The sequence below is a fragment of the Psittacula echo genome (assembly GCF_963264785.1).
Source record: "Psittacula echo genome assembly, chromosome: 6".
Classification (NCBI taxonomy): Eukaryota; Metazoa; Chordata; class Aves; order Psittaciformes; family Psittacidae; genus Psittacula; species Psittacula echo.
The window spans coordinates 6,327,792-6,355,698 of record NC_137743.1 but is presented as its reverse complement, the minus strand read 5'-3'; the positions used below and the strand labels follow the sequence as shown (position 1 = coordinate 6,355,698).

At 41.0% G+C, this 27,907-nt stretch overlaps 1 protein-coding gene across 1 annotated transcript; it reads left to right on the top strand.

Moving 5' to 3' along the window:
- Nucleotides 1-57: 57 nt before the first annotated feature.
- Nucleotides 58-27,618, top strand: SEC23IP (SEC23 interacting protein). Its single transcript, XM_080621400.1, has 21 exons — nucleotides 58-295; nucleotides 512-592; nucleotides 4,166-4,692; nucleotides 5,180-5,375; nucleotides 5,879-6,072; nucleotides 6,403-6,492; nucleotides 7,440-7,560; nucleotides 7,890-7,979; nucleotides 8,147-8,288; nucleotides 9,479-9,687; nucleotides 10,332-10,450; nucleotides 11,042-11,209; nucleotides 11,593-11,688; nucleotides 12,239-12,445; nucleotides 13,060-13,215; nucleotides 13,927-14,029; nucleotides 14,877-15,062; nucleotides 17,453-17,530; nucleotides 18,512-18,674; nucleotides 22,708-22,807; nucleotides 25,968-27,618. Exons 1-20 carry the CDS (start codon nucleotides 151-153, stop codon nucleotides 22,787-22,789), a joined length of 3,153 nt encoding a protein of 1,050 aa, XP_080477526.1. The 5' UTR covers nucleotides 58-150; the 3' UTR covers nucleotides 22,790-22,807; nucleotides 25,968-27,618.
- The last annotated feature ends 289 nt before the right edge of the window (nucleotides 27,619-27,907 follow it).

Sequence of the window (27,907 nt, the reverse complement as noted above, 5' to 3'; positions counted from 1 at the left end):
CCAACCCCGGGCCCGCCTTCTGCTCCTCACCCGTGCGCGGACAGGCCGTGAGGGCGCGGCGCCACTGCCGCCATCTTGAAAGCGGGCAAAGCGATGAGAGCGGAAAGGGAGGGGATGTCGTGAAGGGAAGGGACGTGGCCGGGTGCAGCCATGGCGGCGGCGAAGCCTGGTGTTACGGGCACTACCACGAACTTGCTCTTTTCTTCCTCCGCTAGCGAGTTCAGCTTCACCGTGCCCTTCATCCCGGTCCGCCAGGCTCCGGTTATACCGCCGGACTCCGCTCTCCTGGCAGCCGGTAAGGGAGGGTGCTGAGGGGCTGCTGTGAGGGAAGGGGGGGGGGCGCGGAGGGGCCGCGCGGGACCCGGGTGGAGCTCTCTGTACCCCTGGATAACGGGCTGAGGGATCGGTGGGAGCTCTGAGGAGCCGAGCTGGGGCCTGCCCAGGGTGGCTGCGGGCGGGCCTGGCATCTGAGCCCGCTACGTGTCGGTTAGACCTTCATCTTCTTTCCGAGGGGCTCCCGGAGCTGGTTGTCATCGCCGGGCGTTCAGGGAGGATAAGCTGCCCGAGATGTGCGCGTCCCGCTTTCCTGAGCGTATGTCATGGCTACGTGTTTGATTTCTAGCTCTGTGTGTAAGGATAGCTGGAGGTTATCGTGTTTTCAGTTCGTTGATCAGCATGTTTGTTTCAGCAGTTAAAAGCTGACAGTTCTTGAGGGCTGTACTTAATGGTTTTGGTTTTTTAAGCTCCTCTTCCATGTCGTTGTCCATTTTCCCTGTGTAGAATTAGTGAGTTAAGGAGGCACCTTAAGTTCCCTTGCTAATTTAAGTGTGGCTTTAGTATCCTTCCGTTCTAAATCCTTAATGGTATTGCAGGCTAAAAACCTGATGCTCAAATAGTTTCAGAAAGGAGAAGACTTCTGGAAATTCATTCAGTCTGAGATTAAAACCTTACATATAAAAAATACATATAGAAGTCAGATAATCTAAGTTTTACTGCATTAGTACGTGTTGAGTCTAAAATCCAAGTCATTATTTAGCAGTGTTGTATCTTAGCTATAATAAGTATTAATACAGATGGAAATCAGTGGAGTTCATCTCTGTAGATGTAATAAAATGTTTGCCAACTGTGGCTTTGAAACACTTTTTTTGATAAGCTACATTTTTGGGGTGGGACGGATAAAAGCATTACAATACTTGAGGTATGTGGTAGTTGATGTGTTACCACTTCCCTTGTGCAATCCTCATACTTTTTCTTTCCTGCTCATATACATTGTTTCTCATTTAAAAACAAAAGTAATTTTGAAGTGCCTGTCTGGCCAGTGGCTTTACACAGGTAACTGCCTTGTAGCAATTTCCTGAAGACTTAGAAGGTACCCAGGAAGAAGATCCAATGGGATTTCATTAATGTGGTGTTTCATGTACTCTCTGCCTCACTTTAAATGTGATCAGATGAAGATTCATGGGTTTGCAGCTGGGGTGAATTCCAGTGGTGGGGGTTGTGTCCATAGTCCATGTCTATCCAAGTAAGGCCTATGTCCTGTTAAATGTTCTATTTTTGTGGTCCACTGCACCCCCAGGGATCTGGCTGTGTAGAACAGTTTGCATCTTGAATTTACATTACATTTCCAAGAGTGTTTATGCTTTGCAGTTTGAATTCTTCCCTGTGAGGGTGCTGAGGTGCTGGCACAGGTCACCCAGAGAAGCTGTGGCTGCCTTATCCAAGGCAGTGCTTGAGGCCAGGTTGGACGGGGCTTGAAGCAAGCTGCTCTAGTGGAAGGTGTCCCTGCTCTGATAGCAGGGGTTTGGAACTGGATGAGCTTTAAGGTTCCTTTCAACCCAAACCATTCTGTGACAAGAGCAAATACATTCTCTGCCTCAGGTGTGGCTGAAGTAACCAATATACTGATTGTAGATAGAGAGGAGTATTCCCAATGAGGAAGTGGGCTAATGTCACTTATGGTTGTCAGGTGACAATCTGTGAATGACAAGGTTCAACTTTACATAAGGAGGGATATACAGGAGGTTGTCACAGTCACTTCTGAAGAAAGACTGCTTTATGTATGGGAAGAATACTGCCCTTGTATGTCCAAGCTGTATGCTCATAGGATATTTTTAAATGTGTATGAAGTGCTTGTTTTTCTGCTAGTCGGGGCTTATGTTCCAACATAGGCTTTGAAAAACTAGAGAAAGGCAAAGTATGCAGTAATGAGTTGAAAAACTGTGTATGGGGTGTGTGTATGTATACACATAGAATTTTTGTGTTTGCAGAACTTTTGCCAAGGAAAGATACAGTTAGACTAAATCTCTGAAACCTAGTTGAAGTTGAAGAGCAGTAGGTGTTTTGTGAATGGACACTTAGTAAAGGCCTTAAACTCTTCAGCACATTGCTATGTGTTTATTGTGATCTGAGATGGTGAATTGCCTATTCTGCAATTATTTTGGAAAGCTGAGAACTGACACTTCAAGTGTTAAAAAAACCCATGTAGATGAGGCCCTCAGTGACGGTGGTTAGTGGTGGCCTTGGCAGTGCTGGAGTGATGGTTGGACTTGATGATCTTAAAGGGCCTTTCTAACCGAGCTGATTCCATGCTTCTATGAGAGTGTGGCATGCAGTATGCATCTCTCTATTCTACAGTGTTTATGAGGTATGAAAGAAAGAAGAATTTTATTGTTTAGCAGCTGAGACCTTTTATTTAGTATAAATGGCTTTTCTGGCTTGTAGTTGGGAGATAATCCATAGGCCTGGCTTCGTAGTGTTCTTTGCTTATAAACAAAAATAGTTTTATTATGCTCCACGTGATGGCTCACACACATAGATTTTGGGTTTTGTCCCTCAAAGTGGGATAAAATGTTATAGGTGAAAGTAAGAGGAGTTGGTAAATTCAGCTGATGCCTCAAATATCCAGTCTGAAAATACTTCTAAGTAAAAGATGATTAAAATAGTCCTTTTTACTCATGCTGCTCTTATGATTAATTAATTAGAACAGCAGCTTCCTAGGGAGACTTCTCTGTGGATTCCCCTGTGCTCCCTTGATGCTCTATGTTACAGTTCTGTTGGCTGAGGATAATGACATTTGCTGCTGGCTGCTTGTAGCTTCAGAGATGCTTGGCCTCTGTCTTTGGCAGGGGATAAATAGTAGAGAAGCAATGATAGCTCTGTGGTTTCTTCCCCACAGCCTGGAGATTATCTGATTGCCAGAGCAGATAACACCACACTTATGACTTCTGCCGATTGCATTGGTGCTTGCATGGTGCTGTTCCCTCAGCAGGCAGGCAGTGATGCTCAGATGTCACAGGCTTAACTGAGATTACTGTGAGACCTATGATAATGTCAAACCACTTTTTCTTCCCCAGTTGTTTCTAGGTTACTACAAAGCAGAAACCCAGGAGTGACCAGGACCTGGTTTGTATATATTCTCAGTATGAAATGGTAGTCATGGCCTTGCACCTTTTAAAGCCCTAACCTGCACTTATGCAGAATGGGGACTTATTTTCTGTGCCAGTCTAGAGTAGGATTTTCAGAGAGAACTGGAGTCAGTCATGCTCCTCAATAACTTGGAATGCTGAGTTATGGCCACCTTGCAAGTCAAATGAGAAACCTTGTGAGGGATCTTGCCTGAAGGAGCAGGCCAGGATGGATTTGTTAATCAATAGGTTTGGCCTATTTGGGAATGTCCTTAAGATCTGCTTTTGAGTTTGATCTTGGAAGTCTAGAAATTAAGAGTGTAAACTTCTATGCTTAGTAACTATTTTCATGGTGAAAGGAAATGAACCAAGGCTGCTCTTGCATTTGTTTGGTATGCACAGGGAAATTGGAGGGGATTTTAGTGCCCTGGAAGCAAGGATCTTTGCCAAGTTGGCTTGGAAAGGTCCTGTCTTCAGTTATACTTTGGTCTCTTATTCCAGATTTTTAATTTTTGTTGCTTTATCTGGGTTCACTGAGTGACTGTTATGGTCCGTTTTAAATGTTCTTGAAGACTTGGTATGTTTTGTTTCATTTTACAATGTATTTAATTGTCAGGTACATGAAAGCTTTGTAATCCTTTTGACTTTATGGGGACCAACAGAGTTTTTGTAATAGCTGATAATTACAGAACATTTTAACTACATACACTAGCTGCTTTGAACCTCCCATTATAGCTGTAGTTATCTTTGTGGTTTTGCAGATGATTCTGCAGATGTTGGTGAAGAGGACAGCTTCTTGGGTCAGACTTCTGTCAGCCCCAATCCACCACAGACTTTCAACTATTTCTCTCAAGTACCTAGTAGCAGTGATCCGTTTGGAAGTATTGGGCAGCCACCCTTAACAACTGTTGCACCACCTGTTGGAGCACCAGCCTTCTCCAGGCCTTCAGCTTCATTTCCACTTGTTTCTGGGTCACAGGATGGGCAAAATGCCTTTTCACCACATATTCCACAGTCACAATCCTCTTACAGTGCACCACCTACTTCCCAGGTGGGAGTCACAGCATATCAGACTCCTCAGCAGAGCTGTCCTCCACCTGCAAGTGCATCTACTCTTCCCCAGGGAACATCTCAGCAGGGGTATAACCCTTACCGGCACACCAGCCTAAGCAGCAGAGCTAACCCCTACCTGACTCCACCACAGCTGCAACAGAGTCATCCTGTTCAACCTCCGTGCTCTGTGCCACCTGTCCAGATGTATCAGACACCTCCAGGGTCATTGACACAGGTACAGAAATCATTCCTGATGGTTTGCTACCAGAACAAACCAATTCAAGTCACTTTCCTCTTTGAATTGTGTATTTTGTCTTCTGAAGATTTTTTTCCTCTCATTGAACCATTTCTGATAGCAAAATCTTTTTGCTAGAGCTAGCTGCTTTAGGAAAATTCTGATCTTTGAAGTGAGCATACCCTGAGGCTGTAGCTAGGTGAGCAAAGCCAGGTTGGTGAAGTTCTATTGCTCTTTTCTGCCTGTTACTGAGTTTGCTGCTGTTTCAGCTGTGCTGCTGTTTTGTTTGTGCCTCTGCTGTAAATCAGGTCATATTGAGCCATTTGCAAGATATGAGCTAAAAAATTGGTTCCCCATTCATTCTGGTAATGATATTGAAGAAGAAAAAAAGAAAGTTAGAAGTAAAGGTTGTGTTGTCTAGAGCAAAGTATAGATCAGTTCTGTAAAAACTATGACAGTAAGGTGATAAGCCCTTGTATATTTTCAGTTTCCAGAGTCTCAGTCAGAGCTCTCACCTCCCAGGCCTTCAGGTTCACTGGTGCAGGCACCTCCTGTTTTGCTGCAGAACCAGTATGAGCCAGTTCAGCCCCACTGGTTCTACTGTAAGGAGGTGGAGGACAAGCAGGTATGGATGCCATTCAGCATGCTGGATTCTGCAAAACTAGAGGAAGTCTATAACTCCGGTAAGTTGTGTCTTACTCAAATTGAACAGAACTAGAAGGAAGACATTAGAGTAATGCCATGTATGAGAGTATGATATGGCAATAATAAGTAATGCTAATACATGTCTTGAAGACGTATTTTGTGCCACTTAATTTATTTCATTTACATTATGTGTTGCTTGATGCTGTCATTTTGTGAAGATGTTCTATGCCTAGTGGATATCTCATTTTTATGTAGAACTCCTTTGTTATTTGTCTTGGTTTGCCTTCTTATTAAACTGTCAGCTCTGGAATAAGAATTTGTATCTGGGAGTTGTTCAAAACTTTTTGCTGTGTACAGAAGACATGGAAGTGTTTTAGAAGCAACATGATGGTTGCCTGATATTATGAAGCTTCTCTTCCATGGTGTAATTAGCTGTCTTAATGGCCTAATACTTGTAACAGAAGTGAGTGGGGTTAGAGTGAGAGAGAAGAAAGATTTGTACATGTTAGTATTGTAACAGAGTGTGACTTTTGTGTCATAGTCCAGCCTGATCCTGAGAGTGTGGTTCTGAGCACTGACGGGGGACGCTATGATGTGTACCTGTACGACAGGATGAGGAAAGCTGTCTACTGGGATGAAGAGCCTTCTGAAGTGAGACGCTGCATGTGGTTTTATAAGGGAGACAAGGACAGCCGGTTCATTCCTTACACTGAGGATTTTAGTGACAAGCTAGAGGTTAGTGTTACCTTTACATAAATTTCACTAAGTACTTAATAGTTCTTCGTATTTATGACTTTAGAAATACCTTCTTGTGTTTCATTAAAATGACTTCCAGAATGCACTTCCTGGAGTATAAGTAAGCAAATCCTGCATAGGGCAGTGTCTAGAAGGCCATGTTGCTCATGCACTGCTGAAACCTAAAATCAACTTGTGTAGGGCTTCATGTGACACTTTTGTATAAGCAAAGTGATGGCAATTATAAACTTAATATCACAGATGATGCACAAGGCCAAGAAATGGTTTGAGAAAGCATACTGACTTTGTGTAACTTGTTTACTGTTTCAGGTGGAATATAAAAAGGCTGTCACTACAAATCAATGGCATCGGCGACTTGAATTCCCAAATGGGGAGACAATTGTTATGCATAATCCCAAGGTAATGGATTTTGGCAATTGATTCTCACAGGATTCATTAGGGGTGAATGAGCAGATGGATGGCAGCATAAATTGAATGCAGTCTTGCTTGAAACATACTTGTTGATTGTTTTGTGTATGTGTGCATTAAAGATCATGAAGTTTATAGAACACTGAACTCCTGCTTGTTTCAGTGTGCTGTAGGTTATTAAAAGACAATGCTTTTGAAACCTAAGAGGAGTAAGGTTTTGCATAGTGAATGTTTCAACTAAGCGCCAGCTGGCAGCAAACAGGAGGCAATTTGAATTGGTTTAACCTCAGACAGTCTATATCGAATGGAAGGTAATTTAGACTAAGAGCTTTCATGTGGAGAAGAGCATAAATCTAACTACAAGGTAATTAGTTTGGGTATCTAAGCCACGAGAAGTTTCCACTGCAAGCAACTATTTTTAGGCCATAAGAAAGTCTAGCAAATAAAACTTTAAAAGTTATTCTAAATACTTTGCCAGCAGTCCCATGGGATTAAAACTTGGACTTCAGCCTTATTGACCAATGCTGTTAACTGTTCACTTATCACAGATGCAGTAATAATAAATACATTCTGTCCCTTGGATTATTTTATCATGGTTGCTGCTTGTTTAGGCACTTAATAATGCTGGTTGAGGAGTTCTGTCCAGTAAAAACCTAGAAAAGGAGTGCTGAAACCACATGGTATCATATTTATGAGTTCAGACTACACTGAGTCAGTGTAAGTCTTATCTCACTAGCGGCAGTGAAGCTGTCATTGTCACAGGGAATACCCTTAGGGTTTGCCAATGCTGTTTTCTTCATATATACAAAGTAGTTGAATCTCAGGTGCAAGGTAAAGCAATCAAGCAAAAAGTGTGTCAACCCATGCAATACTTTCAGACTAACAATATGGATCATAAGGTTTTTTTGTGTTTATAATTGGACAATATGTTTTTTCAGGTCATAGTCCAGTTCCAACCTGTCACACCAGATGAATGGGGCACCTCTCAAGATGGTGGTCAGGCGAGACCAAGGGTAGTAAAGCGTGGAATTGATGATGACCATGATGAAATTCCTGATGGTATGTAATTACTCTACGTGGGTCTGCAGCTTGAGCAGCTAGTTTGGTTCTGTGCAAAGGTAGTGCACAAAGAACAATAGTGGGTGGAGTGGCAATGCACTTTTCATACTTCAGGTCTAAAGATTAAAGTTATTCCTCAATCTAAGCTGCCTGAAAGAAGTTACCTGGTTTTTTTTTAATCGGAGAAGTCCTGTGGGCTATGTTATGTCCTGAACCATGTTGTATAAGAAGTTTTAGAAAGCAAGTATATCTTAAAGTTGCTGGACTGTAAACTTCACCACTGCAGTACACATTGGTATTCTGATTTTTATTCTTTCCTTTTTCTACAGGCGAAATGCCCCAAATTGACCATCTGGTATTTATGGTTCATGGCATAGGTCCTGTTTGCGACTTGAGGTTTAGAAGTGTTGTTGAATGTGGTAAGTTTTTGCTTGTTTAATGAGCAGTTGTATTCTTAACTGTTTAAATGTGTGTCTCTTGTATTCACATAAGCATGTCTTTGAGGAAAACCAAAAGAGAATATTAGTAATTATGTGTTATTTGAGTACTGGTACTATTGGATTTTCATTGCTCTTCTTCTCTACAGTTGATGATTTTAGGACTGTTTCTCTGAAGTTGTTACAGACTCACTTCAAGAAGGCTTTAGAGGAACACAAAGTGAGCAGGGTGGAATTCCTCCCAGTTCACTGGCATAGTTCTCTGCACGGAGATGCAACAGGTGTAGACAGGTGAGTACATTGCTTAATGTTGAGAATTTTGTGGAATCTGCATCTTTATCTTTTTGATGAGGTGTATAGGGAAAGCTGAAAAGGCACGTGGAGTATTTTCTCTTGTTAATTTTCATGCTGCTGAGTGATAGGATGCATATACACACACTTTCAGCACTACGTTTTCAGGGAAGTGGATAATGCATTGATAACATGATGAGTGTGTAGAGGTAGTGACAGTAAGTATGAGGTGCTGAGCATGGAGACGTGTTGTCCAACACAGCTATGTACAATTTGGAGTGAAGAATTTTCTCTCCTGCGTCTTCCTGCAGTCTGATTGAGTCTGACCTGAGGAGATGAGATGTTAGTGTCCTCTTCCTGAGGAGGGCATTGAACCCTCTACAGTCCTACAGTAGTACCTGAATTAGGATTAAGCAGTGGAGCTGAGATTATTTTGCTTTTATTTCAAAGTAAAGTATCTTTATTGGGTAAGAGTGTTACAATATTGTAAGATCTATTTTAAAATCACTTCCTGGAACCTATCCCTTTGCTGTTACTTGACGTTTCAAACTGTTCTCTCTTGCTCAAAGATGGGGAAGTAGAAATTGTGAGGGTAGCAACCTGTACCACTTAGAGCGCATGCTGGTGTTCTCCAGGCTGTTGTAGCTCAGTCAAGTCATACTGCTTTCCTAGAAGCTTAGTCTTTTTTTTGCATTTGAACTCTGCATTATCATGAGGAAGGATCTTTATTCTATGAACCAAACCAGGCAATGCTACCTGAGCAGTCTCAGTTCTCTACCAATTCCAGCTGTCTTAACTCCAGGCAAGCAGATGTGATGCCTGGTGATGAGGATTATGTTGCCTCTTTCTTCAATTTCACTTTCAGTTTTTATATGCAAGTTCTTTTTTCATCCACTTTGACCAATCTGGTCACAAAACTTCCTGTTTCTAGATAAGAGTAGTGTTGGAAGAGAGAAGAGATTATTTCAGGCATCCCTTCAGCCTGGAGGGGAAAAAGGGAGCTGTATCTTTCTCAAATACGTATAATCAGCAGCTAGAGGAAGCAACGATATGCTTTATTTAATGTCTGTAGATCCCATATCTGTACTATTTACATTGCAGTTCCACTACCTGTCATTTCCAAAGTTAACAAAGTTTATATCTGCTTCTCTTTAAAGGCATTCATGTTTCTAATGATTTTGTGTTACTAGGAATATAAAGAAGATCACTTTGCCTAGCATTGGACGCTTGCGGCACTTCACCAATGAAACCCTGCTCGATGTCCTGTTTTACAACAGCCCCACCTACTGCCAGACCATTGTAGACAAAGTGGGGCTGGAAATGAATCGTTTGTATGCACTTTTTGTGAGTCGTAACCCAGACTTCAAAGGAGGAGTCTCTGTGGCTGGGCACAGTTTAGGTAATTCTCTTAGGAACTGATATGGGATAAAACCAGCATCCCTACACTAAGGGAAATGAAGCCTTCATTAAGCATAAGGCTAAAATTAGCTGTTGGGTGTGGCTGTCTTTCAGAGCACAGCTGATTAAAGTCAAATACCTTTCAATACCTAAGTTCATAAGCTTTGAGAGAAGGTTAGGTACTTCATGTATGCATGCATTTCTCATCCCCTTTTAGCTTCCTACATGAAGACTTAGTGTCTATTTTGTGTTTAAAAGTTGACAGGTTACTTGGTGTCATGGTAGATGGGTAACTTCTGTATCTCAAAACCCTCACTTAGTAAAAGTAAGATGATTATTTTTTTTTGAACATAGATTGTTATAGTGACATGTGGCATAGCGAGTGGGGCTGGAACTTGCCCTTCAATTTGGCAAGCAGTCTAAGATGGTTAAGGAAAGAAAGTTTAATAATGGTAACTATATGAAGCATGAATGAGGAGGAAAATAAGGTTTGTTTCTTGCTGAGAATGATCATGTCCAAGTTAATATATAGGTATTTTAGTTACAATCAATCTATATGTTGCTGTTGCATGTAAATTTTGCTTGGGATTTAGTGACAGGAAAATCTGACCTTTTTCTCAAAGCAACTTTAATTCCTGTTTCCAGGTTCCTTAATTCTATTTGACATATTGTCTAATCAGAAGGACTTGGCATCATCAGTAAATACTGGATCATTCTCGGGTGTTAATGGGACTGGAAAGGATGTGGTTGGTCATGATAAACAGGTAATGTCTATATGTTAGTCTTTCCAGGCAAATGGATCTTATATTTTTCAGCAGCTTTCTTGAGTTTTAAGAATTTATTAGCTGAAACACAGTTGTGCTTCTGATAGTACATTTTAACGTGTGAATGGAAATGTGCAGTTCTGTAAATATTGTCAATCCTCAGGACAAACTATTGGCATCTCCTTTAAGTTTGACAAAGACCCATAATGAGATTTGATCAGAACATCAGCTTTGACCCTTGTGGAGATATAACTTGGTCTTAACAGTATCTGAACTTGGGGGTAGATGAGTAAAAGGGGAAAGAACCTATCCATGTTCATACCAGAAACAATGACCAGTTGTTTGATGATGAAAAGGAATATTTTTGAGTGTTGGAAAGCTCAAGAAACCTTTTGCCTCTTAGAAGCTACTAAGTGTGTATTTTGCTGATCTGTTTTTAGTGGAGAATCTGTATCCTGCTTTAGTGAAAATGGACATAAACTTATGAAGCTTATAAAGTTTTTAAGATAAAGGAATTAAACTGTTTATCTTGCTGTACATTTGTATTTTTCACTGTTAAATGATGTGATTCTGTTTCTGTGCTGTTTTAAGATCACTGAAGATACCAGTTCCTTGGGCTCCTCTATTACTACTGGTGATGACCTTTGTGAGCCTGAAGTAGATGATGATGTTCCTACTTTGCAGAAGACTCTAGAACTGCTTAGCTTGTCAGAATATGTTAGCACATTTGAAAAGGAGAAAATTGACATGGAGTCTCTGGTACAATAATATTCACTTGACTTTCGGGGATTGCCCAGTGTGTAGGGGTTGGTTTGGGGGTTTTTGTTTTTCTTTTAGTTTAGTGTACTAAGAGGCATGAAAGCAGTTTGCAAAGGTAAGAGAATTAGTGCATGACATGAGGACTAATTGCTATGTGACTCTTTCTTAGTGTGGTGTACAACCCCCCCCCCAGTTATGTTAAGGTACTTTGTATCATGTCTCTTTTCTTGTAAATTGTATAGCTTTATCAAATGTCTTCTCTAATTCATAAGTCATTGCCAATAAGAAATCATATATGATACTAGAGAAGTTACAAAGTAAGTGTTGATATGTGTTTGATTTTATTTTTTTAATTTTATTTTGCTTGGTTTGGGTTTCTTTAGCTCATGTGTACAATTGATGACCTGAAGGAAATGGGGATACCTCTTGGACCAAGAAAGAAAATAGCTAACTTTGTAAAAGACAGAGCAGCTAAGCAGGTAAACACACTTTTCAGGAATGAAATAAATGTGGTTAAGCAAATGTAACTGAATTCCTTGCTGTGGAGTAACATCTGTTCTTTAACACACTTGATAATACAGAATCATAGAATTGCAGAATGGTTTGGGTTGGAAATGACCTTAAAGGTCATCCAGTTCCAGTCTCCCTGCCATGGGCAGGGATGCCTCACGCTAGACCATGTCACCCAAGGCTCTGTCCAACCTGGGCTTGAACACTGCCAGGGATGGAGTGTTTACCACTTCTCTGGGCAACCTGTGCCAGTGCCTCACCACCCTCACAGTAAAGAATAACTTCCATATATGTAACTTGAACTTTCCCTGTGTTAGTTTAAACCCATTGCCCATTGTCCTACTGCTACAGTCCCTGACGAAGAGTCCCTCTCTAGCGTCCTTGTAGGTCCCCTTCAGATATTGGAAGGCTGCTATGAGGTTTCCATGTAGGTTCTCTTCTCCAGGCTGAACAGCCCTAACTTTTGAGCACTGTGAAATAAACTTTTTTTTTCCTGTTTTTTGAAACTTTTCTCCAAAGGAACAAAAGAAAGCACTAGCAGAAAAGAAAGCAGTGCTGGCTGCCACACTCCAAACTCAAGAAGATGCCCAGAAAGCCAAAGAGACAGTTAGTTCTGTCTCCTCTTCAGAGTCAGGTCAGCTGCATTCAAAGAGGAAGCTTCCAGTTGGTGCATCTGTTTCTTCAATGAACATTGACTATGAGTATTTTGAGGTTGGAACTGGCCAGGTGAGACTACATAAATGAACATGATTCACTTGGAACAGTCCTGTCCTTTTGCTGAGCTTCATTTTCTTAGTGTTGATGACTCTGCTGCTTCCCTTGTACAAAAGTTATACTTACACAACTCTTTACCCTATGGTGGGAGTTTTGGAGAAGTGGGTTAGATTGCTGAAAGCAAAACGTCTTATAACAAGGGTGCTACTAAAATTCATTTTCAGCAGTGAGTGAGCTGTAAACACAGTTCTGTTCCAGAAGCAGAACTGCCTGAATGACATGATATTGAATGGTCAGCCTAAACTGATCCATCTATACTGTTACATTTAAGATTTACTTCAAACTTAACTTAAAGCCCAAACCTCAAAGGCCTTCTGTTTTAAACATATGTTTAATTTTTCTGTTTTTTTTTAAAGTTTTTCTTTAAGAATATTTTAATATTAGAGTATCAGTATTAACTAGTACCATGGTATTAGTGTGGAAGAGGGCAATGCGGCTGAAACTGATGGGAATTATTGTGAGCATATGGTTGGTTTAATGCACTGCTTGTTTTTCCTTCCCAACTAAGCATTATATTGACTATCTGGCAGTCCTGAGAGATTATGTATCTGATTTGTGTCTGGTAGGTTTCTGTGGCTTACAGTTCATTGGACTTTGAACCAGATATTTTCTTTGCTCTTGGTTCTCCTATTGGTGTGTTCCTTACTGTGAGAGGTGTGGAGAAGATTGATGAAAACTACAGGCTTCCAACCTGCAAGGGATTCTTCAATATCTATCATCCAGTGAGTAAGCAGTACTTTTGAGATTTGCTTTTATTTGATGCAGATGAGACCAGTGCAGAAGACTTAAGCTTTAACCTCTGAGCATTACACCTCCTGTTCCACTATGTACTTTTCCCAAAACACCCCTTTAAAAAGAAATGACCTATATGAAATATATATTCCAAATATCTGTGGCGTTTACTGCAAAAGTGAGCTGGCTATAGGTTCCATACTTAGCACTTTAGGTATGGATTGGCTTGATAATATTTGCCATGTTCAACTTTTTTCTTCTCCCCATTAATGTCAAGCCCCTTTTGTAAATTTTTATGAACTGTTTTAGCTGTTATAGGATGTTTCTGAGTTTCCAGTTTGGATTCTGGGAAATTTGGAAATCCTTAGATGTTCTGCAGTAAATAACAGTACATTTGTCCTCTTCTGTCCCATCTTTGACAATTAAACAGTGACATGTTGCTAGTAATCTCCAGAGTGCAAGAAAAAGTTCTTTCACTGTTGTTTCCTTTTTAGAATCTCTCTCTGTAGGAAAATAAGTCTTAATTTATTAATAGAACCTGTTTAATCTTATGATTAAGTAGTCATGAACTGAGTTTCTGTAAAACTGAAATGGCACAGAATTCCAGAATGGTTCTCTGTTCATAAATAGGGATTTTCCTGAAATGTGATAATTAGAATGATTTTTAGCTAACTAAATGGCAATGTATTATTTCTTCACAGCTTGATCCAGTGGCTTACAGGTTAGAACCAATGATCATTGAAGACCTGGATTTAAAACCAGTTCTCATTCCACATCATAAAGGCAGAAAAAGACTTCATCTGGGTAAAAAGAAAACTTCTTTCGTATATAGATCTCATTCCTAATTTACTCATTTGCTTTAGAATATTGTAAAATTTCAAAGGACTAATTAATGTTCCTGGATATCTGCCTCTGTGTTTTTCCATGTTTATCAGAGGGGGATTCCTCCCAGCCCTAGAAATTGGATATTCACAGTTGCAGTCAGATGGAAGAATTGCAATTCCTCCAGATTTGAGCTTCTGAAGTTCCTTTTAAAAATGGAACATTTGCGAGCCCTGATCTAACAGATCCAGGTGGTTCTAACCAGTTACTGTGAAGAGCTCCTTCAGAGTTTCCCACTAGTATTGAATGGCAGCTTAGTTACTGGTGACACAGTTACTGAGCTGTAGCAGAATTACAGGCTAGAGCTGTCTGGAAGTGCTTTTCTAAATCACTGCTACTGCAAGTGACTTTGGCAGCTCTTGTGGGCTCTTCTGCTATGTTGGAGTTTGAAACTACTTTCTCTCTTCTACTCTTTTAGCGTAGGATGTTAGGAGTGATTGTGGGGGGTGGTGTTCAGGGATTAGCTGGTAAAGCTGTTTTTGTGGACCCTTCTGGATTTGGAGGCTGTTGGACTGTTTCCTGTGCTAGTAGGTTTTAACTCATTGACCTACTTAGTGAGAAATCAATGGTGCATTAATTACATTTCACTTAATCCTTTTTGAATAGAATAGAGAAGCAAGAAACACATGTTCATGACATAGCAGCCTGTTTCTCAACAAAAATCCCAATTATTAGGAAAAGCAGGGTTTCATCGTTGTGGTTTTTGTTTATAATTTTGCATTTTTCTGCTATGGTGACTTTCCCTCCCCCACTTTTTTCGCCTTCTTAGAGTTGAAAGATTCTCTCTCTCGCATGGGATCTGATCTGAAACAGGGTTTTATTAGCTCTTTGAAGAGTGCATGGCAGACCCTGAATGAATTTGCACGTGCTCATACATCTTCATCTCAACTGCAAGAAGAGCTGGAGAAAGTAGCTAACCAAATTAAAGAGGAAGAAGAAAAACAAGTGGTAGAAGGTATGTGGACACATCATGGTTTTTCTTCTAACTTGTCAATATCAAATAAGAAGAAACCTGAGTATGCTAGTGATGGCTTACTATTGATTGTCCTGACCCTATGCAGAAAGTCTCTTTGCTAGGTGACAGATACCCACCAAAGCTGCTCTGTCACTGCCCTCAACTGGACAGGGGAGAGGAAATATAATGAAAGGCTCATGGGTTGAGATAAGAATAGGGAGAAGAGCTCACTCATCAGTTTCTGTCAAGGGCAAACCAGACATGACTTATGGTGCGTTAGTTAAACTTATTACCAGCCAAATCAGAGTAGGGTAATAAGAAATAAGCTGAATCTTAAAACACCTTCCCCACCCTTTCCTTCTTCCCAGGCTTAACTTCACTCCCAATTTTCTCTACCTCCTCCTCCCCCCCATGCAGGGGGATGGGGATCGGGGGTTGTGGTCAGTTAGATATCAGAATCAGAATTACCAGGTTGGAAGGGACCTTCAAGATCGAGTCCAACCCATGCCCTACACCTCGACTAAACCATGTCACCAAGTGCCACATCCAAGCTCTTTTTAAACACATCCAGGGATGGTGACTCCACCACCACCCTGGGCAGACCATTCCAATATTTTATTATTCTTTCTGTGAAAAATTTCTTCCTAATATCCAACCTGTACCTTCCTTGGTGCAGTTTGAGACTGCGTCCTCTCGTTCTGTCAGTTGCTGCCTGGTGAAAGAGACCAACCCCCACCTGTCTACAACCTCCTTTCAGGAAGTTGTAGAGAGTGATAAGGTCACCTCTGAGTCTCCTTTTCTCCAGGCTAAACAACTCCAACTCTCTCAATCGCTCCTCGTAGGGCTTGTGGTCCAAGCCCCTCACCAGCCTCGTTGCCCTCCTTTGGACGCGCCCAATCATTTCCACGTCCTTCTCAAACTGAGGAGCCCAGAACTGAACACAGTACTCAAGGTGTGGCCTCACCAGTGCTGAGTACAGGGGAAGAATAACCTCCCTGTTTCTGCTGGCCACACCATTCCTAATGCAGGCTAGGATGCCATTGGCCTTCTTGGCCACCAGGGCACACTGCCGGCTCATATTCAGCTGGCCATCCACCAATACCCCCAGGTCCCTTTCTACCTGGACACTATCCAGCCACACTGTCCCCAACTTGTAACATTGCAAGGACTCAGCACTTAGACTTACTAAATTTCATCTTACTGGATTCTGCCCATCTATCCAACCTATCCAGGTCTCTCTGCAGAGCCCTCCTTCCTTCCAAAAGATCGACATAAGCTCCCAGCTTAGTGTCATCTGCAAACTTACTGATGAAAGACTCAATACCCTCATCCATGTCATCATTAAAAATATTGAACAACACCGGTGCCAGCACAGACCTCTGAGGGACACCACTGGTGACTGGTTGCCAGCTGGATGCAACACCGTTCACCATCACCCTCTGCGCCCGGCCATCCAGCCAGTTACTGACCCAGCAAAGAGTGCTCCTGTCCAAGCTGTGAGCTGCTAGCTTTTCCAGGAGTATGGGGGACAGTATCAAAAGCCTTGCTGAAATCCAAATAGACAACATCCACAGCCCTTCCCACATCCACCAGGCGGGTCACCTGATCATAAAAGGAAATCAGGCTGGTCAAGCATGACCTACCCTTCATAAACCCATGCTGGCTGGGTCTAATACCCTGGCCATTTCTTAAGTGCTGCTTAATAGCACTCAGTATGAACTTTTCCATTAACTTCCCCGGCACTGAGGTCAGACTAACTGGCCTGTAATTACCAGGATCCTCCCTCCTACCCTTTTTATAAATAGGCGTCACACTGGCCAGCTTCCAAGCATCTGGAACCTCACCAGTGAGCCATGACTGTTGGTAAATGATGGAGAGCAGTTTTGCAAGCTCATCCGCCATCTCCCTCATCACCCTGGGATGGATCCCATCTGGTCCCATTGATTTGTAAATGTTCAGGTGCCTCAACAATTCTCTAACTTCCTCTTCTTGAATAACAAGAGGACCATTCTGCTCCCTAACACCACCTACCAACCCCAAAGTACAGTTATCTTGAGGGCAAGGTGTCTTCCTACTGAAAACTGAGGCAAAAAAGGCATTAAGTACTTGTGCTTTCTCCTCATCTTTAGTTACTAAGTTTCCTGCCTCATCCAATAAGTAGCAAAGATCAGTCTTACCCTTCCTTTTACCATTGATACATTTATAAAAACTTCTTTTATTATTCTTTACAGAAGTTGCCAATTTAAGTTCAAACTGAGCTTTGGCCTCCCTAATTTTCTTTCTATGTGCCCCAGCAGCCTCCTTAAACACTCCCTGAGAAACCCTACCCTCCTTCCAAAGATGATACAGAAGTTCATCACATGCTATCTCTGCCACTCCTTTCTTCTCAGGGGAGGACTACTCACACTTACCCTGCTCCAGTGTGCGGTCCCTCTCATGGGAGACAGTCCTCCTTGGACTTCTTCAATGTGAGTCCTTCCCATGGGCTACAGTTCTTCATGAACTGCTCCAGCGTGGGTCCCTTCTACAGGATGCAGTCCTTCAGGAACAGACTGCTCTAGTGTGGGTCCCCTGCAGGGTCGCAGCTCCTGCCAGCAAACCTGCTCCAGCACAGGCTTCCCGTGGGGTCACAGCCTCCTTCAGGGATCCCCTGCTCCAGTGTGGGGCTTTCCATGGGCTGATCTACTGCTGCATTTTTTTCTGTTAGGAGAAGTTAACAGCTCTTATTGAAGGATATTTTAGGCTTTATTTTCTATAACCTTTCAACCTTGTGCTGGAAGGGCAGGTTTCTAAATCAGTTGTGTTTTCTTTCTTCTCAGGGCAAATTAATACAAATAAGCATTTGTGAGATTTAATCTCTTTAGTAGTGTTCTGCTGAGGTTTTGGGTTGAGCTAAGAAGCATTTAGGCATTTAGGTGTGTAGTTGAAGAGAAAAAAATGCTGTTGAAGAAAATAAACTTAAGTTGGGTATAAATATTACCCCTAATGACACCAAGGGCAGGTTTCCCAGTTGTGAATTACCTGTTAGTGTTTCATAATGCTGCCTTTGTCTATACTTACACACCCAAAGCATTCCTTCTCGTTCAAATTGAGGATAGTGATTGATTCTATTCAAGGGGGATGTAAAAATGTATTATTTCAGGTTATTCACTTGTGGAATGACTGGATCTGCTATATATAAACACTGGGGTTTGGTTTTAAAATTGCTCAGCTGCTAGCTTATGAGCTATTCTTCAAATACACTTTGTTTATACTCTTCTGAAAGAAATAAGCCCATAGTTCCAGTAACCTTTCTGAATTATGCAGGGGTGTGCTTGTCAGTTAAGGCTGTTACTATTGTCTTATTGGAAGCACTTGGAAATCAAAGCAGGGAAGATGCATGATGTTTCTTGGTTACAGTCAAGCAGGCTATGCTTGAAAAGAGTTTAAATCTTAAACTCTAATTTCAGCTGAAAAGGTCACTGAAAGTCCAGACCCTCCAAAAGATGAAGATTATCAAGTGAAGGTTGGAATGCTAAATGGAGGGCGTCGGATTGATTATGTTCTACAAGAAAAACCAATAGAAAGCTTCAATGAATACCTTTTTGCTTTACAGAGTCATTTATGCTACTGGTAAGAAGGAATACTTGTGATTCTATAAGTACTGCTTGTCTGAGATAACTGTGTATCTTTAAATGTTAGTAATAGCATGCCTGCCATTTATCTTGCTTCTATTGTCTGTTATTTACCTGTGACCAATCTGATAATAGCTACAGTCATGTTTCCTTTCTTGGTGTTTATGATGAAAACTCAGGTAACGTCTGTAAAAAATCGTGCCTTAGTGTATAGGTTTATATACACAGATCTATTTTTCAGGCTACTGCTTATTTGAGGGGGGTTGTAGAAGGACCAACCCACTATAAAGCAACCAGAACAGGAGTTGTTCCAGTGGTTGATGTGTATGCATATGACTTCAATCCTGAGTTTTCTGGGTCTTTGTAATTTATTGGAAAAGATGACTGCAGAGTTGGGTAGGAGTCCTTATCACTTAACTCTGAAATAGCCTCTTGTTTGGAAAGATGTTCCCTTCACACAGGCATACCATAAAGATAAGTTCTGTAGAAACTTAGAATGCCAGGTTGGAAGGGACCATAATGATCATCTGGTCCAACCTTACTGAGCAAGCATGACCTAGACTATGTCCCTCCAAATCTTCACTGTCAAACACTGGGAAATCTCCCACTTCCCTGGGGAGATTATAAATCTGTTAGATTCTAGATGCTCAAATGTTATAAAATTGAGACTATTTGATATGAAGGTAAAGAGTATGTGTGACTGTGCAGCAATGCTAGTCTCAAGGTGTCACACCTAGATGTCACTCTTAGCTAATCTAGTTCTGCTTTAGTACAAAGTGAATAAATCTATCATCCTGTTCACAATAAAGACATTGCACATTGAGACTCCAAACACATACCTTTAGCTACAGGCATTTCCAAAACAAGGAGAGCTCTGTGAGCATTTTGGCAATGTACCTTTTCAACTATAATTCCTTCATGAATTGTTATATTAGACTACAGTGTGTAGTAAAACTTTATTACTTCTTTGTGTTGGAATGAAATTGCTCAATATTGATGCTTTGCTATCACATATTAACAAAAGAAATAAAAGAGAAAAGGCACAGTGAAACTTAATGTAAATTTGGGTGGTTTTAATTTACCACTTGTATACAGTGGTTGGTTGTATACAGAGCCATTTATAGAACAAGAAGCAGAGTTTGGTATTCTCATGTAGTCAGAGGCATGTACAGTATTGCCTTATCTGGATTTGGATTTACTTTTTTTTAAGTGCTTACATGTTTCAAATGAACATGTGTCCTGGTTTAGCAGTAGCAGTCATTTTTTCTACTGGTGCAGTGCTGTGTTTTGACTTTCAACCTGGGAATAATACTGATAAAGCTGATGTTTTCAGTTGCTGGTCAGAATGTTTACCCTGACCAAGGACTTTGTGGGTCTCATGCTCTGCCAGGGAGGAGGAGAAGCCAGGAGGAGGCAGGGACAGGACACCTGACCCAAACTAGCCAAAGAGGTATTCCATACCATAGCACGTCATGCCCAGGATGTAGAATGGAGAGTTCCCGGAAGGGCTAGATCACTGTGGGGTGGGGGCGAGGTACTGGTCGGTGAGCGGTTGTATTCTCTTGCCTTGTTATTTCCTTTATCATTATTACTATTAGTGGTAGCAGTAGTGATTTGTGTTATACCTTAGTTACTAAACTGTTCTTATCTCAACCCATGGGAGTTGCATTCTTTTGATTCTCCTCCCCGTCCCTCCAGAAGCGGAGGGAAGAAAGGATGTGAGGGGGAAGTAGACTGCGTGGTTCTGATTTACGGCCTGGGCTTAAACCACGACAACATGAAAGCCAGCCTTATCCAGAGCTGCATCAAAAGAATACTGACCAGCAGGTCAAGGGAGATGATTCTGCCTCTAATCAACTCTCATGAGACTCTCTCTGCAGTCCTGCGTCCAGCTCTGGGGCAACAGCACAAGAGAGATGTGAAGCTGTTGGAGTGAGTCCAGAGGAGGCCACAGAGATGTGAGGGCTGGAGCAGCTCTGCTCTGGAGTGAATAGGCTGAGAGCGCTGGGTTTGTTCAGCCTGGAGAAGAGAAGTTTCTTTAAGGGGAGATCTTAGAGCAGCTCCAGTGCCTAAAGGGGCTACAGGAAACCTAGAGAGGGGCTTTGGACAAGTGCCTATAGTGACAGGCCAAGGGGAATGGCTTTAACTTGCCAGAAGGGAGATTGAGATGAGCTCTTAGGCAGAAGTTCTTCCCTGTGAGGGTGCTGAGACGCTGGCCCAGGGTGCCCAGAGAAGCTGTGGCTGCCCCATCCCTGGCAGTGTTCAAGGCCAGGTTGGATGGGGCATGGAGCAAGCTGCTCTAGAGAAAGGTATCCCTGCCTGTGACAGGGGATTGGAACTGAATGACCATTCCAACTCAAAACCTGTTCTGTGATTCTATCATTCAAGTGGAGAAATGCAATTCTAATTACAGGAACAGCAGTAACTATTGGTCTGTTGCATTTGCCCTTTTTAGCAACATGATAACATCTTTATATGTAATAGATAAGCTTGATGTCAGTTGCTGAGCTGTGCAGAAAAGGGGTGCTGGTGAGGGAGGAGTGACTGGTCTCTTGTTTTGAGTTTAGCAGGTGCTGAATGTGTGGTGTTCTACACTACTTTTAAAGGCTTTGATTTTCAATAGCTGAGAATTTTTAGAAGCAGGCATTTTTCCAGAGGTTAAAATAAGGAATCGAAAGCATTACCTGAAGAATCCTATTAAAAAGTATCAGTATCGCTCATGTACATTGTTAAGATCAGTAGCAGCTGGAGGAGTGGTTTTCGTGGCTACTGGCACGGCTGAGCATTGAGCTCTGGCCGGGTCTCCCGATTAGTCTGTGACCTGGTGGTGGCAGTGCTGTTTCACGGGTAGAGTTGAAGGAACAAGGAGTTCTTTTCCACAAGGCGGCAGCTGATCCTTTCTAGGATTTACAAACCTGCTACCTATAGCTTATTTTTAGGTCGTTCAAGTAAGAAAGATAAAGCACAATGATTAATGACCAAAATGTGAACAAAGCTTCTGTGTTGATCCTTCTGCTTGCTTGTTTTACTCATTTAATAGCAGAGACCACCACGAAATGTGTTACTATCTCTGTGCTCGATTGTGGATAATATCTGTAGCTCCTTGGCTTGAACTCTTCACTGGAGCTCTGTAAATGTTGTTTTTCACATTTGGAGGATAACAGTTCTGACCAACCATCTAAATCACCTTTACTGTCTCCCTATATAATTTCTTCTAAATTCCCAGGAAGCTGCCCTTACCTCCAGCTTTGGAACTTCGTTAATGTTTGCCTGTTTATCTTTGTTATTTTTTACAGGGGTTGTCTCTGGTTTATATTAGTATTGTTTTGAATAACATTTTATAGATGCATAAGATAAATCTGTGGATGTTCCACTTAAATTCAGATAGCGTCAAGCTTCGACTTTGAAAAGACAGAAAACAGCCACTTGGAAGCATGGCACTTGAATTTAAATTATTTGAGAACTTCCTTACTTTTTAGTGGTATGGAACAGATGAAGACTATGGTCGATTATATAGTCTCTTTACAAGGAAGGGCCAGCCAGTTAGGAGAGAAGCATTAGAATATTGCCAACAGAAGTGGCAAAGGTGAGTTTTGACATTGAGCTGATAGATGCAGTAGCACAAGTAAAGGAAGAAAGCCTTAAGAAGTAAAATGTATTCATGGTGGAATATATTCAGGAGCTCGCTGCAGACAAAAAGCAATAGATTATTTGAGAAGATTTAAGCCAAATGAGTAAGATCAAAGAATTGAGTAGAGAAGGGGATTTTGAGTTGGAGCGTGGTAAGTTAGGGAGGACAGAGTAGGGAGGAAAATGCACTAAAGAAAGGACAGCAGAAATAATGCAAAGATGATGAAGAATTGAGCTTGAAGGAAGTTGGTAGAAGGTCATGCTGCTGAAAGATAAGTACTAGGGCAATAGGATGCTTAAACATTTTAGAAAGCTGGAGTGGAATGAAGTGTAATTTACAAGAAACGGAACCTGGGCAGTGCTAACATAACACTTTTTTTTTCTTCTTATCTTCTTCACAGGGGATCTGAAGACACTGCCTTGCTATTTCTCAAAGAAATATACAGGACTATAAATATCCAGCCTGAGCAGCCACAGCATTGATGTACAGAAACATGAATTGTAAGTTTGTTCAAATATAACTTACATACTCATACCAAACTCAGCTGTAACTTGGGTGTCTTTTCATCCCCTTTTTCCTCTGCAGTTTACATTACAAAGCAGGCAGCCAAAAAGTGTCATTTTGATGCCAAAACCAATTTCTAGACTTAAATGCAGTAGAAGTATTCAAGTTGTTCCCTCCTTCATTCCCAAAAGATATCTGATGTTAGAGGTTTTGGTATGGGAGAATAATTGCCAGTACAAATATGTCAAAAATTATGACCTCTCTTTATCATGTTTCTCCCCCACTTCAGTTGTTCAGTGAATGTTCAAGCATAGGAAAACTTGATGATATTGGACATGATGAAACTCCATTTACAGTGAAGTAAATTAAAGGACGCCAACAGTGTTCTGCTGTTATGTCTGTATTGCTGTGTTGGTTTGACCCAATGCATATGCCCAGTGCACTCATATGCCAGGGAAGAAGTTGCTTGTCTCCCCAAAAGGTGTTAAACATTAATATTGATAAACTACTGAATAAGACCTCTCTATATGCCAGTGTTTTATTGCCTTTGTATAGCTTAAGAATTGCATTAGAACAAATGAAATGATATAGTGTGGAAGTTGGTTCACTTTGAAAAGAAAGATGCAATATGAGTATCTTAAATCGAAATATACTTGCAGATATTTTTAAGACCTGTATTTTCTAACTGGGGATCTCTACCAGATTGCACCACTGGATGTTGTAGAAAAGACTGTGATCTCTTTTGAGAGGCATAGAGGAAGAAATATGTATTTTGCCTTTTTGGAATCATACAACAAGATAGTTTCTCATGTATTTCTCCATTTTTCAGAAGAACTGATAATGTCAAAGTGCACAAATACCCAGGATGAAGAGAAAAACTTGACATTTCGGAGGAATGTTCTAGATACCTTCAATGCTAGCATAGTTTTAGTAGTCTTTTGAAACAGTGCTCTGATAGTCAGTTGATAGCATCTTTTTAAAGTAAAATGTCATACCTGACCCAATGCAGTTCTGGAAGCATGGCCAAAAAATAGGGAGAAGGCAGTGTCTGCCTGCACAGCTCTGCCAGTGGCGTGTCAGTTATCACAGTGCCTTATGCAGAGTCAAGTCATGGCTGCAGAATATTTTTCTCTGCTTTTATTGATGACTGCTTAGGGTGAAAGCATGTGAAGCTTAGTGCTACAGAAATAACTTTCAGTCTCATGGAGCGGGGCATGGGAAGTGATAATTTATCACTGCAGAGCTGAAAGCGTGTTTGTTGCTGGGATAATTCTATTTTTCATTGAGAGCCACACAGTCAGAGGAAGAATTAGGAGGATGTCATGCAACAAAGCACAGTCAAGGAAGTCTCTGTGATTGTAATACTGTGAGGAATTGCTCAGAACTTCTCTTGACACTTCCTTGACTGAATAGCATTTGAGACTAGGATTCAGATCCCAGAGGCTTAAATGAGAGAGCACTTAGGCCCCACTGGAACGTGCTTAATGACAGGTGGTATCTGGGGAAGGCTGCACGCTACGAGACCAGGATCTTTTTTACATAAGAAGAAATGTCAAATACTGCCATGTAAGTCTTCCAGCAGAGAAAAGAAACACTGTCCCCCTGTGTTAGGCAGTAGTCAGATAAGGTTGGCATAGTTTCTTTTTTCCTTTAAGACCTTCAAATGTGAAGGGTGGTAGTGTGAAGGTAATGGATTATACAGCAGTGCCTAGGACAGCAACAGCCACTTAGCTCTCTAGAAGTAGATTATGTGCAGAAACAGGCTTCCTCTATTGTGGGCTGCTCAAGGAAAAGAGTGAATTCCAAAGGTGGCTCTGGGCTCCATATTCATACTTTTCATGTTTTGCATGATGAGACCTGAGCACATCCCTGCTTTGACGTTCAGAGCTGTCTCTTACTGTGCAGCTTAATTTCATGGTGCCTGCTGTCAGCAGAGTGGACGAGACAGAATCTACAGCCTGCTTACCTCTTCCTGAGAAAGTTGATCTTAAAGGGATCTGCACTGTCCAAGAGCACCATGAGCTTCTTTGGGACTGTGGTAATTTAACAGAGGCAAGCTAAGGGAAGGAGCTGTGTGCTTAGTTTTCTCTCCGGTCTGAGTTAGCTGATCCTTTTCCTTTGGAAGGATAAAGGGAGTTGACTAGTGTTCTTAAGAGCAGAAGAGGAATGAAGGTGGCCACTGTACTTCGTCATATGGAGGATGAAGTTTGAAAGCAGAGAGTGATTGCTGCACACAATCTGTTGCACAGCATGTTTGTGTAGTGTTCTGTCTTGGGAGGTTTTTCTTGACATCTACCAGTAACTTAGTCTTAGTTAATGCTACTGACTCAATTAAGCTATCTTGGCTAAAATTACACACGAGAATTTACTGCATTTAAAGCTGATGAGTAGCTACCAATATCTGTTTGCTTCTAGTCACTGATAAGAGAGTACACATGGGATTAAAACCTCCTGAGTTCTTTTATTTTATATAAGTGACTTGATTCAGCTCTTCTAGGTCATCTTAAAGCTCTTCTTAGTGAGCCAGTAATAAAGAGTTCCATATAAACAGTGTAGAGAAATCTTTGGGACAACTTGGACACATAAATTGGAGTTTTATTTTTTTGTATCTATTTTGGCTGAAAGGAAGCTAAAAACACAGATGTTTTTAAGTGACTTTTGCAAATGAGAATGTAGTCCTTTAGTCAAGCATAGCCACCATTAGCATCTTTTTCTTAGATTGATAGAAGTATCTTTCACTGTCTTGGTTAGAATATTTGTTCAAGTTGCTGTACATTCTATTATTCCTATTTTTACAGCCCTTTTAAGAGGGCCCCAGTGAAGGAGGAGAGTGCACCAGCATATTAAAGCTTGGATATGTAAACTGTCACATCTTTATTTCTATCTCTATTTAGAGTAGGATAGTTTCTTACCATAAGTTAAAGAATCCAGTAGGTAATTACAATGTATAGTGATGCTGTCCTGTGAGCAGTTGTGAGCTCTTTCTGTTTGTTAACTGATTGCCAATTTGTGTCCGTAAAAAGTGTAGTGCAGAGCTTATTGTATTGAGTCTTCTTGAAATTGAATGTTGACGTATTTGTTATTAGTACTGCAGGAATAGAAAACTTGATATATTTCATATTTGCCATGTATACATGTTCTGTTTTCTCTGCACAGCCATACCTGTTGCCCCGAGAGACCTGGTGAAAAACTCTGAACAGCACCTAGTGTTTTCATAGGTACAGATGACAGCATAAGCATCAGACTCTTTTTCTGCCAGTCCAGAACTTGCTCACATTCTACCTTCTTGTGTCACTTCAAGCAAACTTACATTTTGAGATGATCAGCACTGTCATTCAAGAGACGAATGGAATCACCCAGTGTTGACCTGAAATCAGTTTTATTGTACAGTTGCCACATATAAATGATCGCCGAAGAGGGGGTTTGCTTTTGGCATGCAGATCATTGCTTCTCTCCTTCAGCTCTCCTGTCTCATCTGGCTGTCAAACATGCTTTGCCTATCAAGGCAGCATGTCCTTATTAAAAAGGATGCGTTGAGAAACAGCAAAAATCTGCTTTTCTTGATACATTTGTTCATCCATCTTTTAAAAACAAACTGTAGTTGTAACCGTCTTTAATACAGATTACACCAAACAGTTCATATTTACTAAAAACTAACAACCATAATAATTTTCTTACTGTTGTGTGATGGAGATTATTTTATAAAGACCTTTTTAAGCCTCTGTTTAGAGTGTTATTGTGGGTTTTTTTAAGCAAAAATGAACCTTTGACTTTGAAAACATTAGAAGCTTGATACAGCCAGTTCAGTGTTCGCATCTCCTGAAATGAAGAATAATTTAAAACAACATTTTGATTTGGTAGTTGAAGTAATCTTAGTGAAACTAGGCTGCAGGTGTGAGAACTAAAACACCTTGACTTTGCAGTTTAATCTCTCAAAACAGTTAATGTAAATGGAGTAATCTGAAGCTTATGGGTACTAGATAATGATGTAAGTCCAGATCTACAATCCAGACTGTTCTCATGTAATGAAATTGAGACAAGTTGAGTAGTATGGAATCCTTTGAATACTGAGCTTCTATAGCTTTCCTCTGGCTTCAACTGACATGCGAACTGTGGCTTTTCTTAATATTAATGACTGAACCTTCCTGCTGACTATTTGCCTCATTATGTCAGTAAATGAATGTTGAAAGGCCTTTGGGTGGTTTTTTTTTTTTTTGGTATATGTAACATACACATATTGTTTATATATTTTGGTTATAATTAAAAATACCTTATTTCCAGTGTGTATATATAATAAGGGTTTGTATTTCATCACCAAAAATAGGTTGGAAGGGACCTCTGGAGAGGTTACTTAGTCCAACTTGCCTGCTGAAAGCAAGAGTGACTTAGGGCCATGCTCAAGGATGGAGATATTTCTCCTGTCTGGGCTCTATTCTGATGTTTGACTGCTGTAATTGTAATTCTTTTTTCTAATATACAATTGCAATTTCCTGGTGAAGCTTATGTCTGTTGCCTCTTGTCCTTTCTCTGTGCATCTTCAAGAATAATGTCTCTATTCTCCTGTACTCCCATGTTAGATAGTTGAAGACAGTACGATTTTCCTGTTTGGCTTCTCAAGACTGAAGACTTTGCTGACATCTTGCGTTTTATCCAGAAAAAACATATTTGTATCTTTGTAAATCAACCTCTGAAGGCCAAGTTTCCTAGGCTTTACAACCCAACAGAAGACCATAAGCCTCAACCACTGGCTTCCTTTTCATCTGAAGTATCATGGAGTGGAAGGTCGTACACATATTTGTAATCTCTGTGCAACACTGACTAATTGATGAATATGCTTAAATACCTCTGATGGTGTCTTGTTCACTTCCTTCTTCTACTGTAGAGCTGATGGGCTGTGATACACCCCTGAGGTTAGGCAACAGCAGCACCAAGGTACAGTAAAATTCTCTGGGTGTGTGAGAAGTGGTGCTGCATGGGGGACCCTGACTGGTAAGGAGCTTATTTTGCAACGGAAGGATGCACAGGAGAATATTGCTAAATAAATGAGGACCGTCTGGATGGGGAAATTGTTTTGGGAATATAGCATTAAAATTGGT

Coding starts and splice junctions, on each gene's coding strand:
- SEC23IP (XM_080621400.1), top strand. CDS start 151: ATGGCGGCGGCGAAGCCTGGTGTTACGGGCACTACCACGAACTTGCTC. Junction 296..511: donor CTCCGCTCTCCTGGCAGCCG/GTAAGGGAGGGT, acceptor CTTCTTTCCGAG/GGGCTCCCGGAGCTGGTTGT. Junction 6,493..7,439: donor TTGTTATGCATAATCCCAAG/GTAATGGATTTT, acceptor ATGTTTTTTCAG/GTCATAGTCCAGTTCCAACC.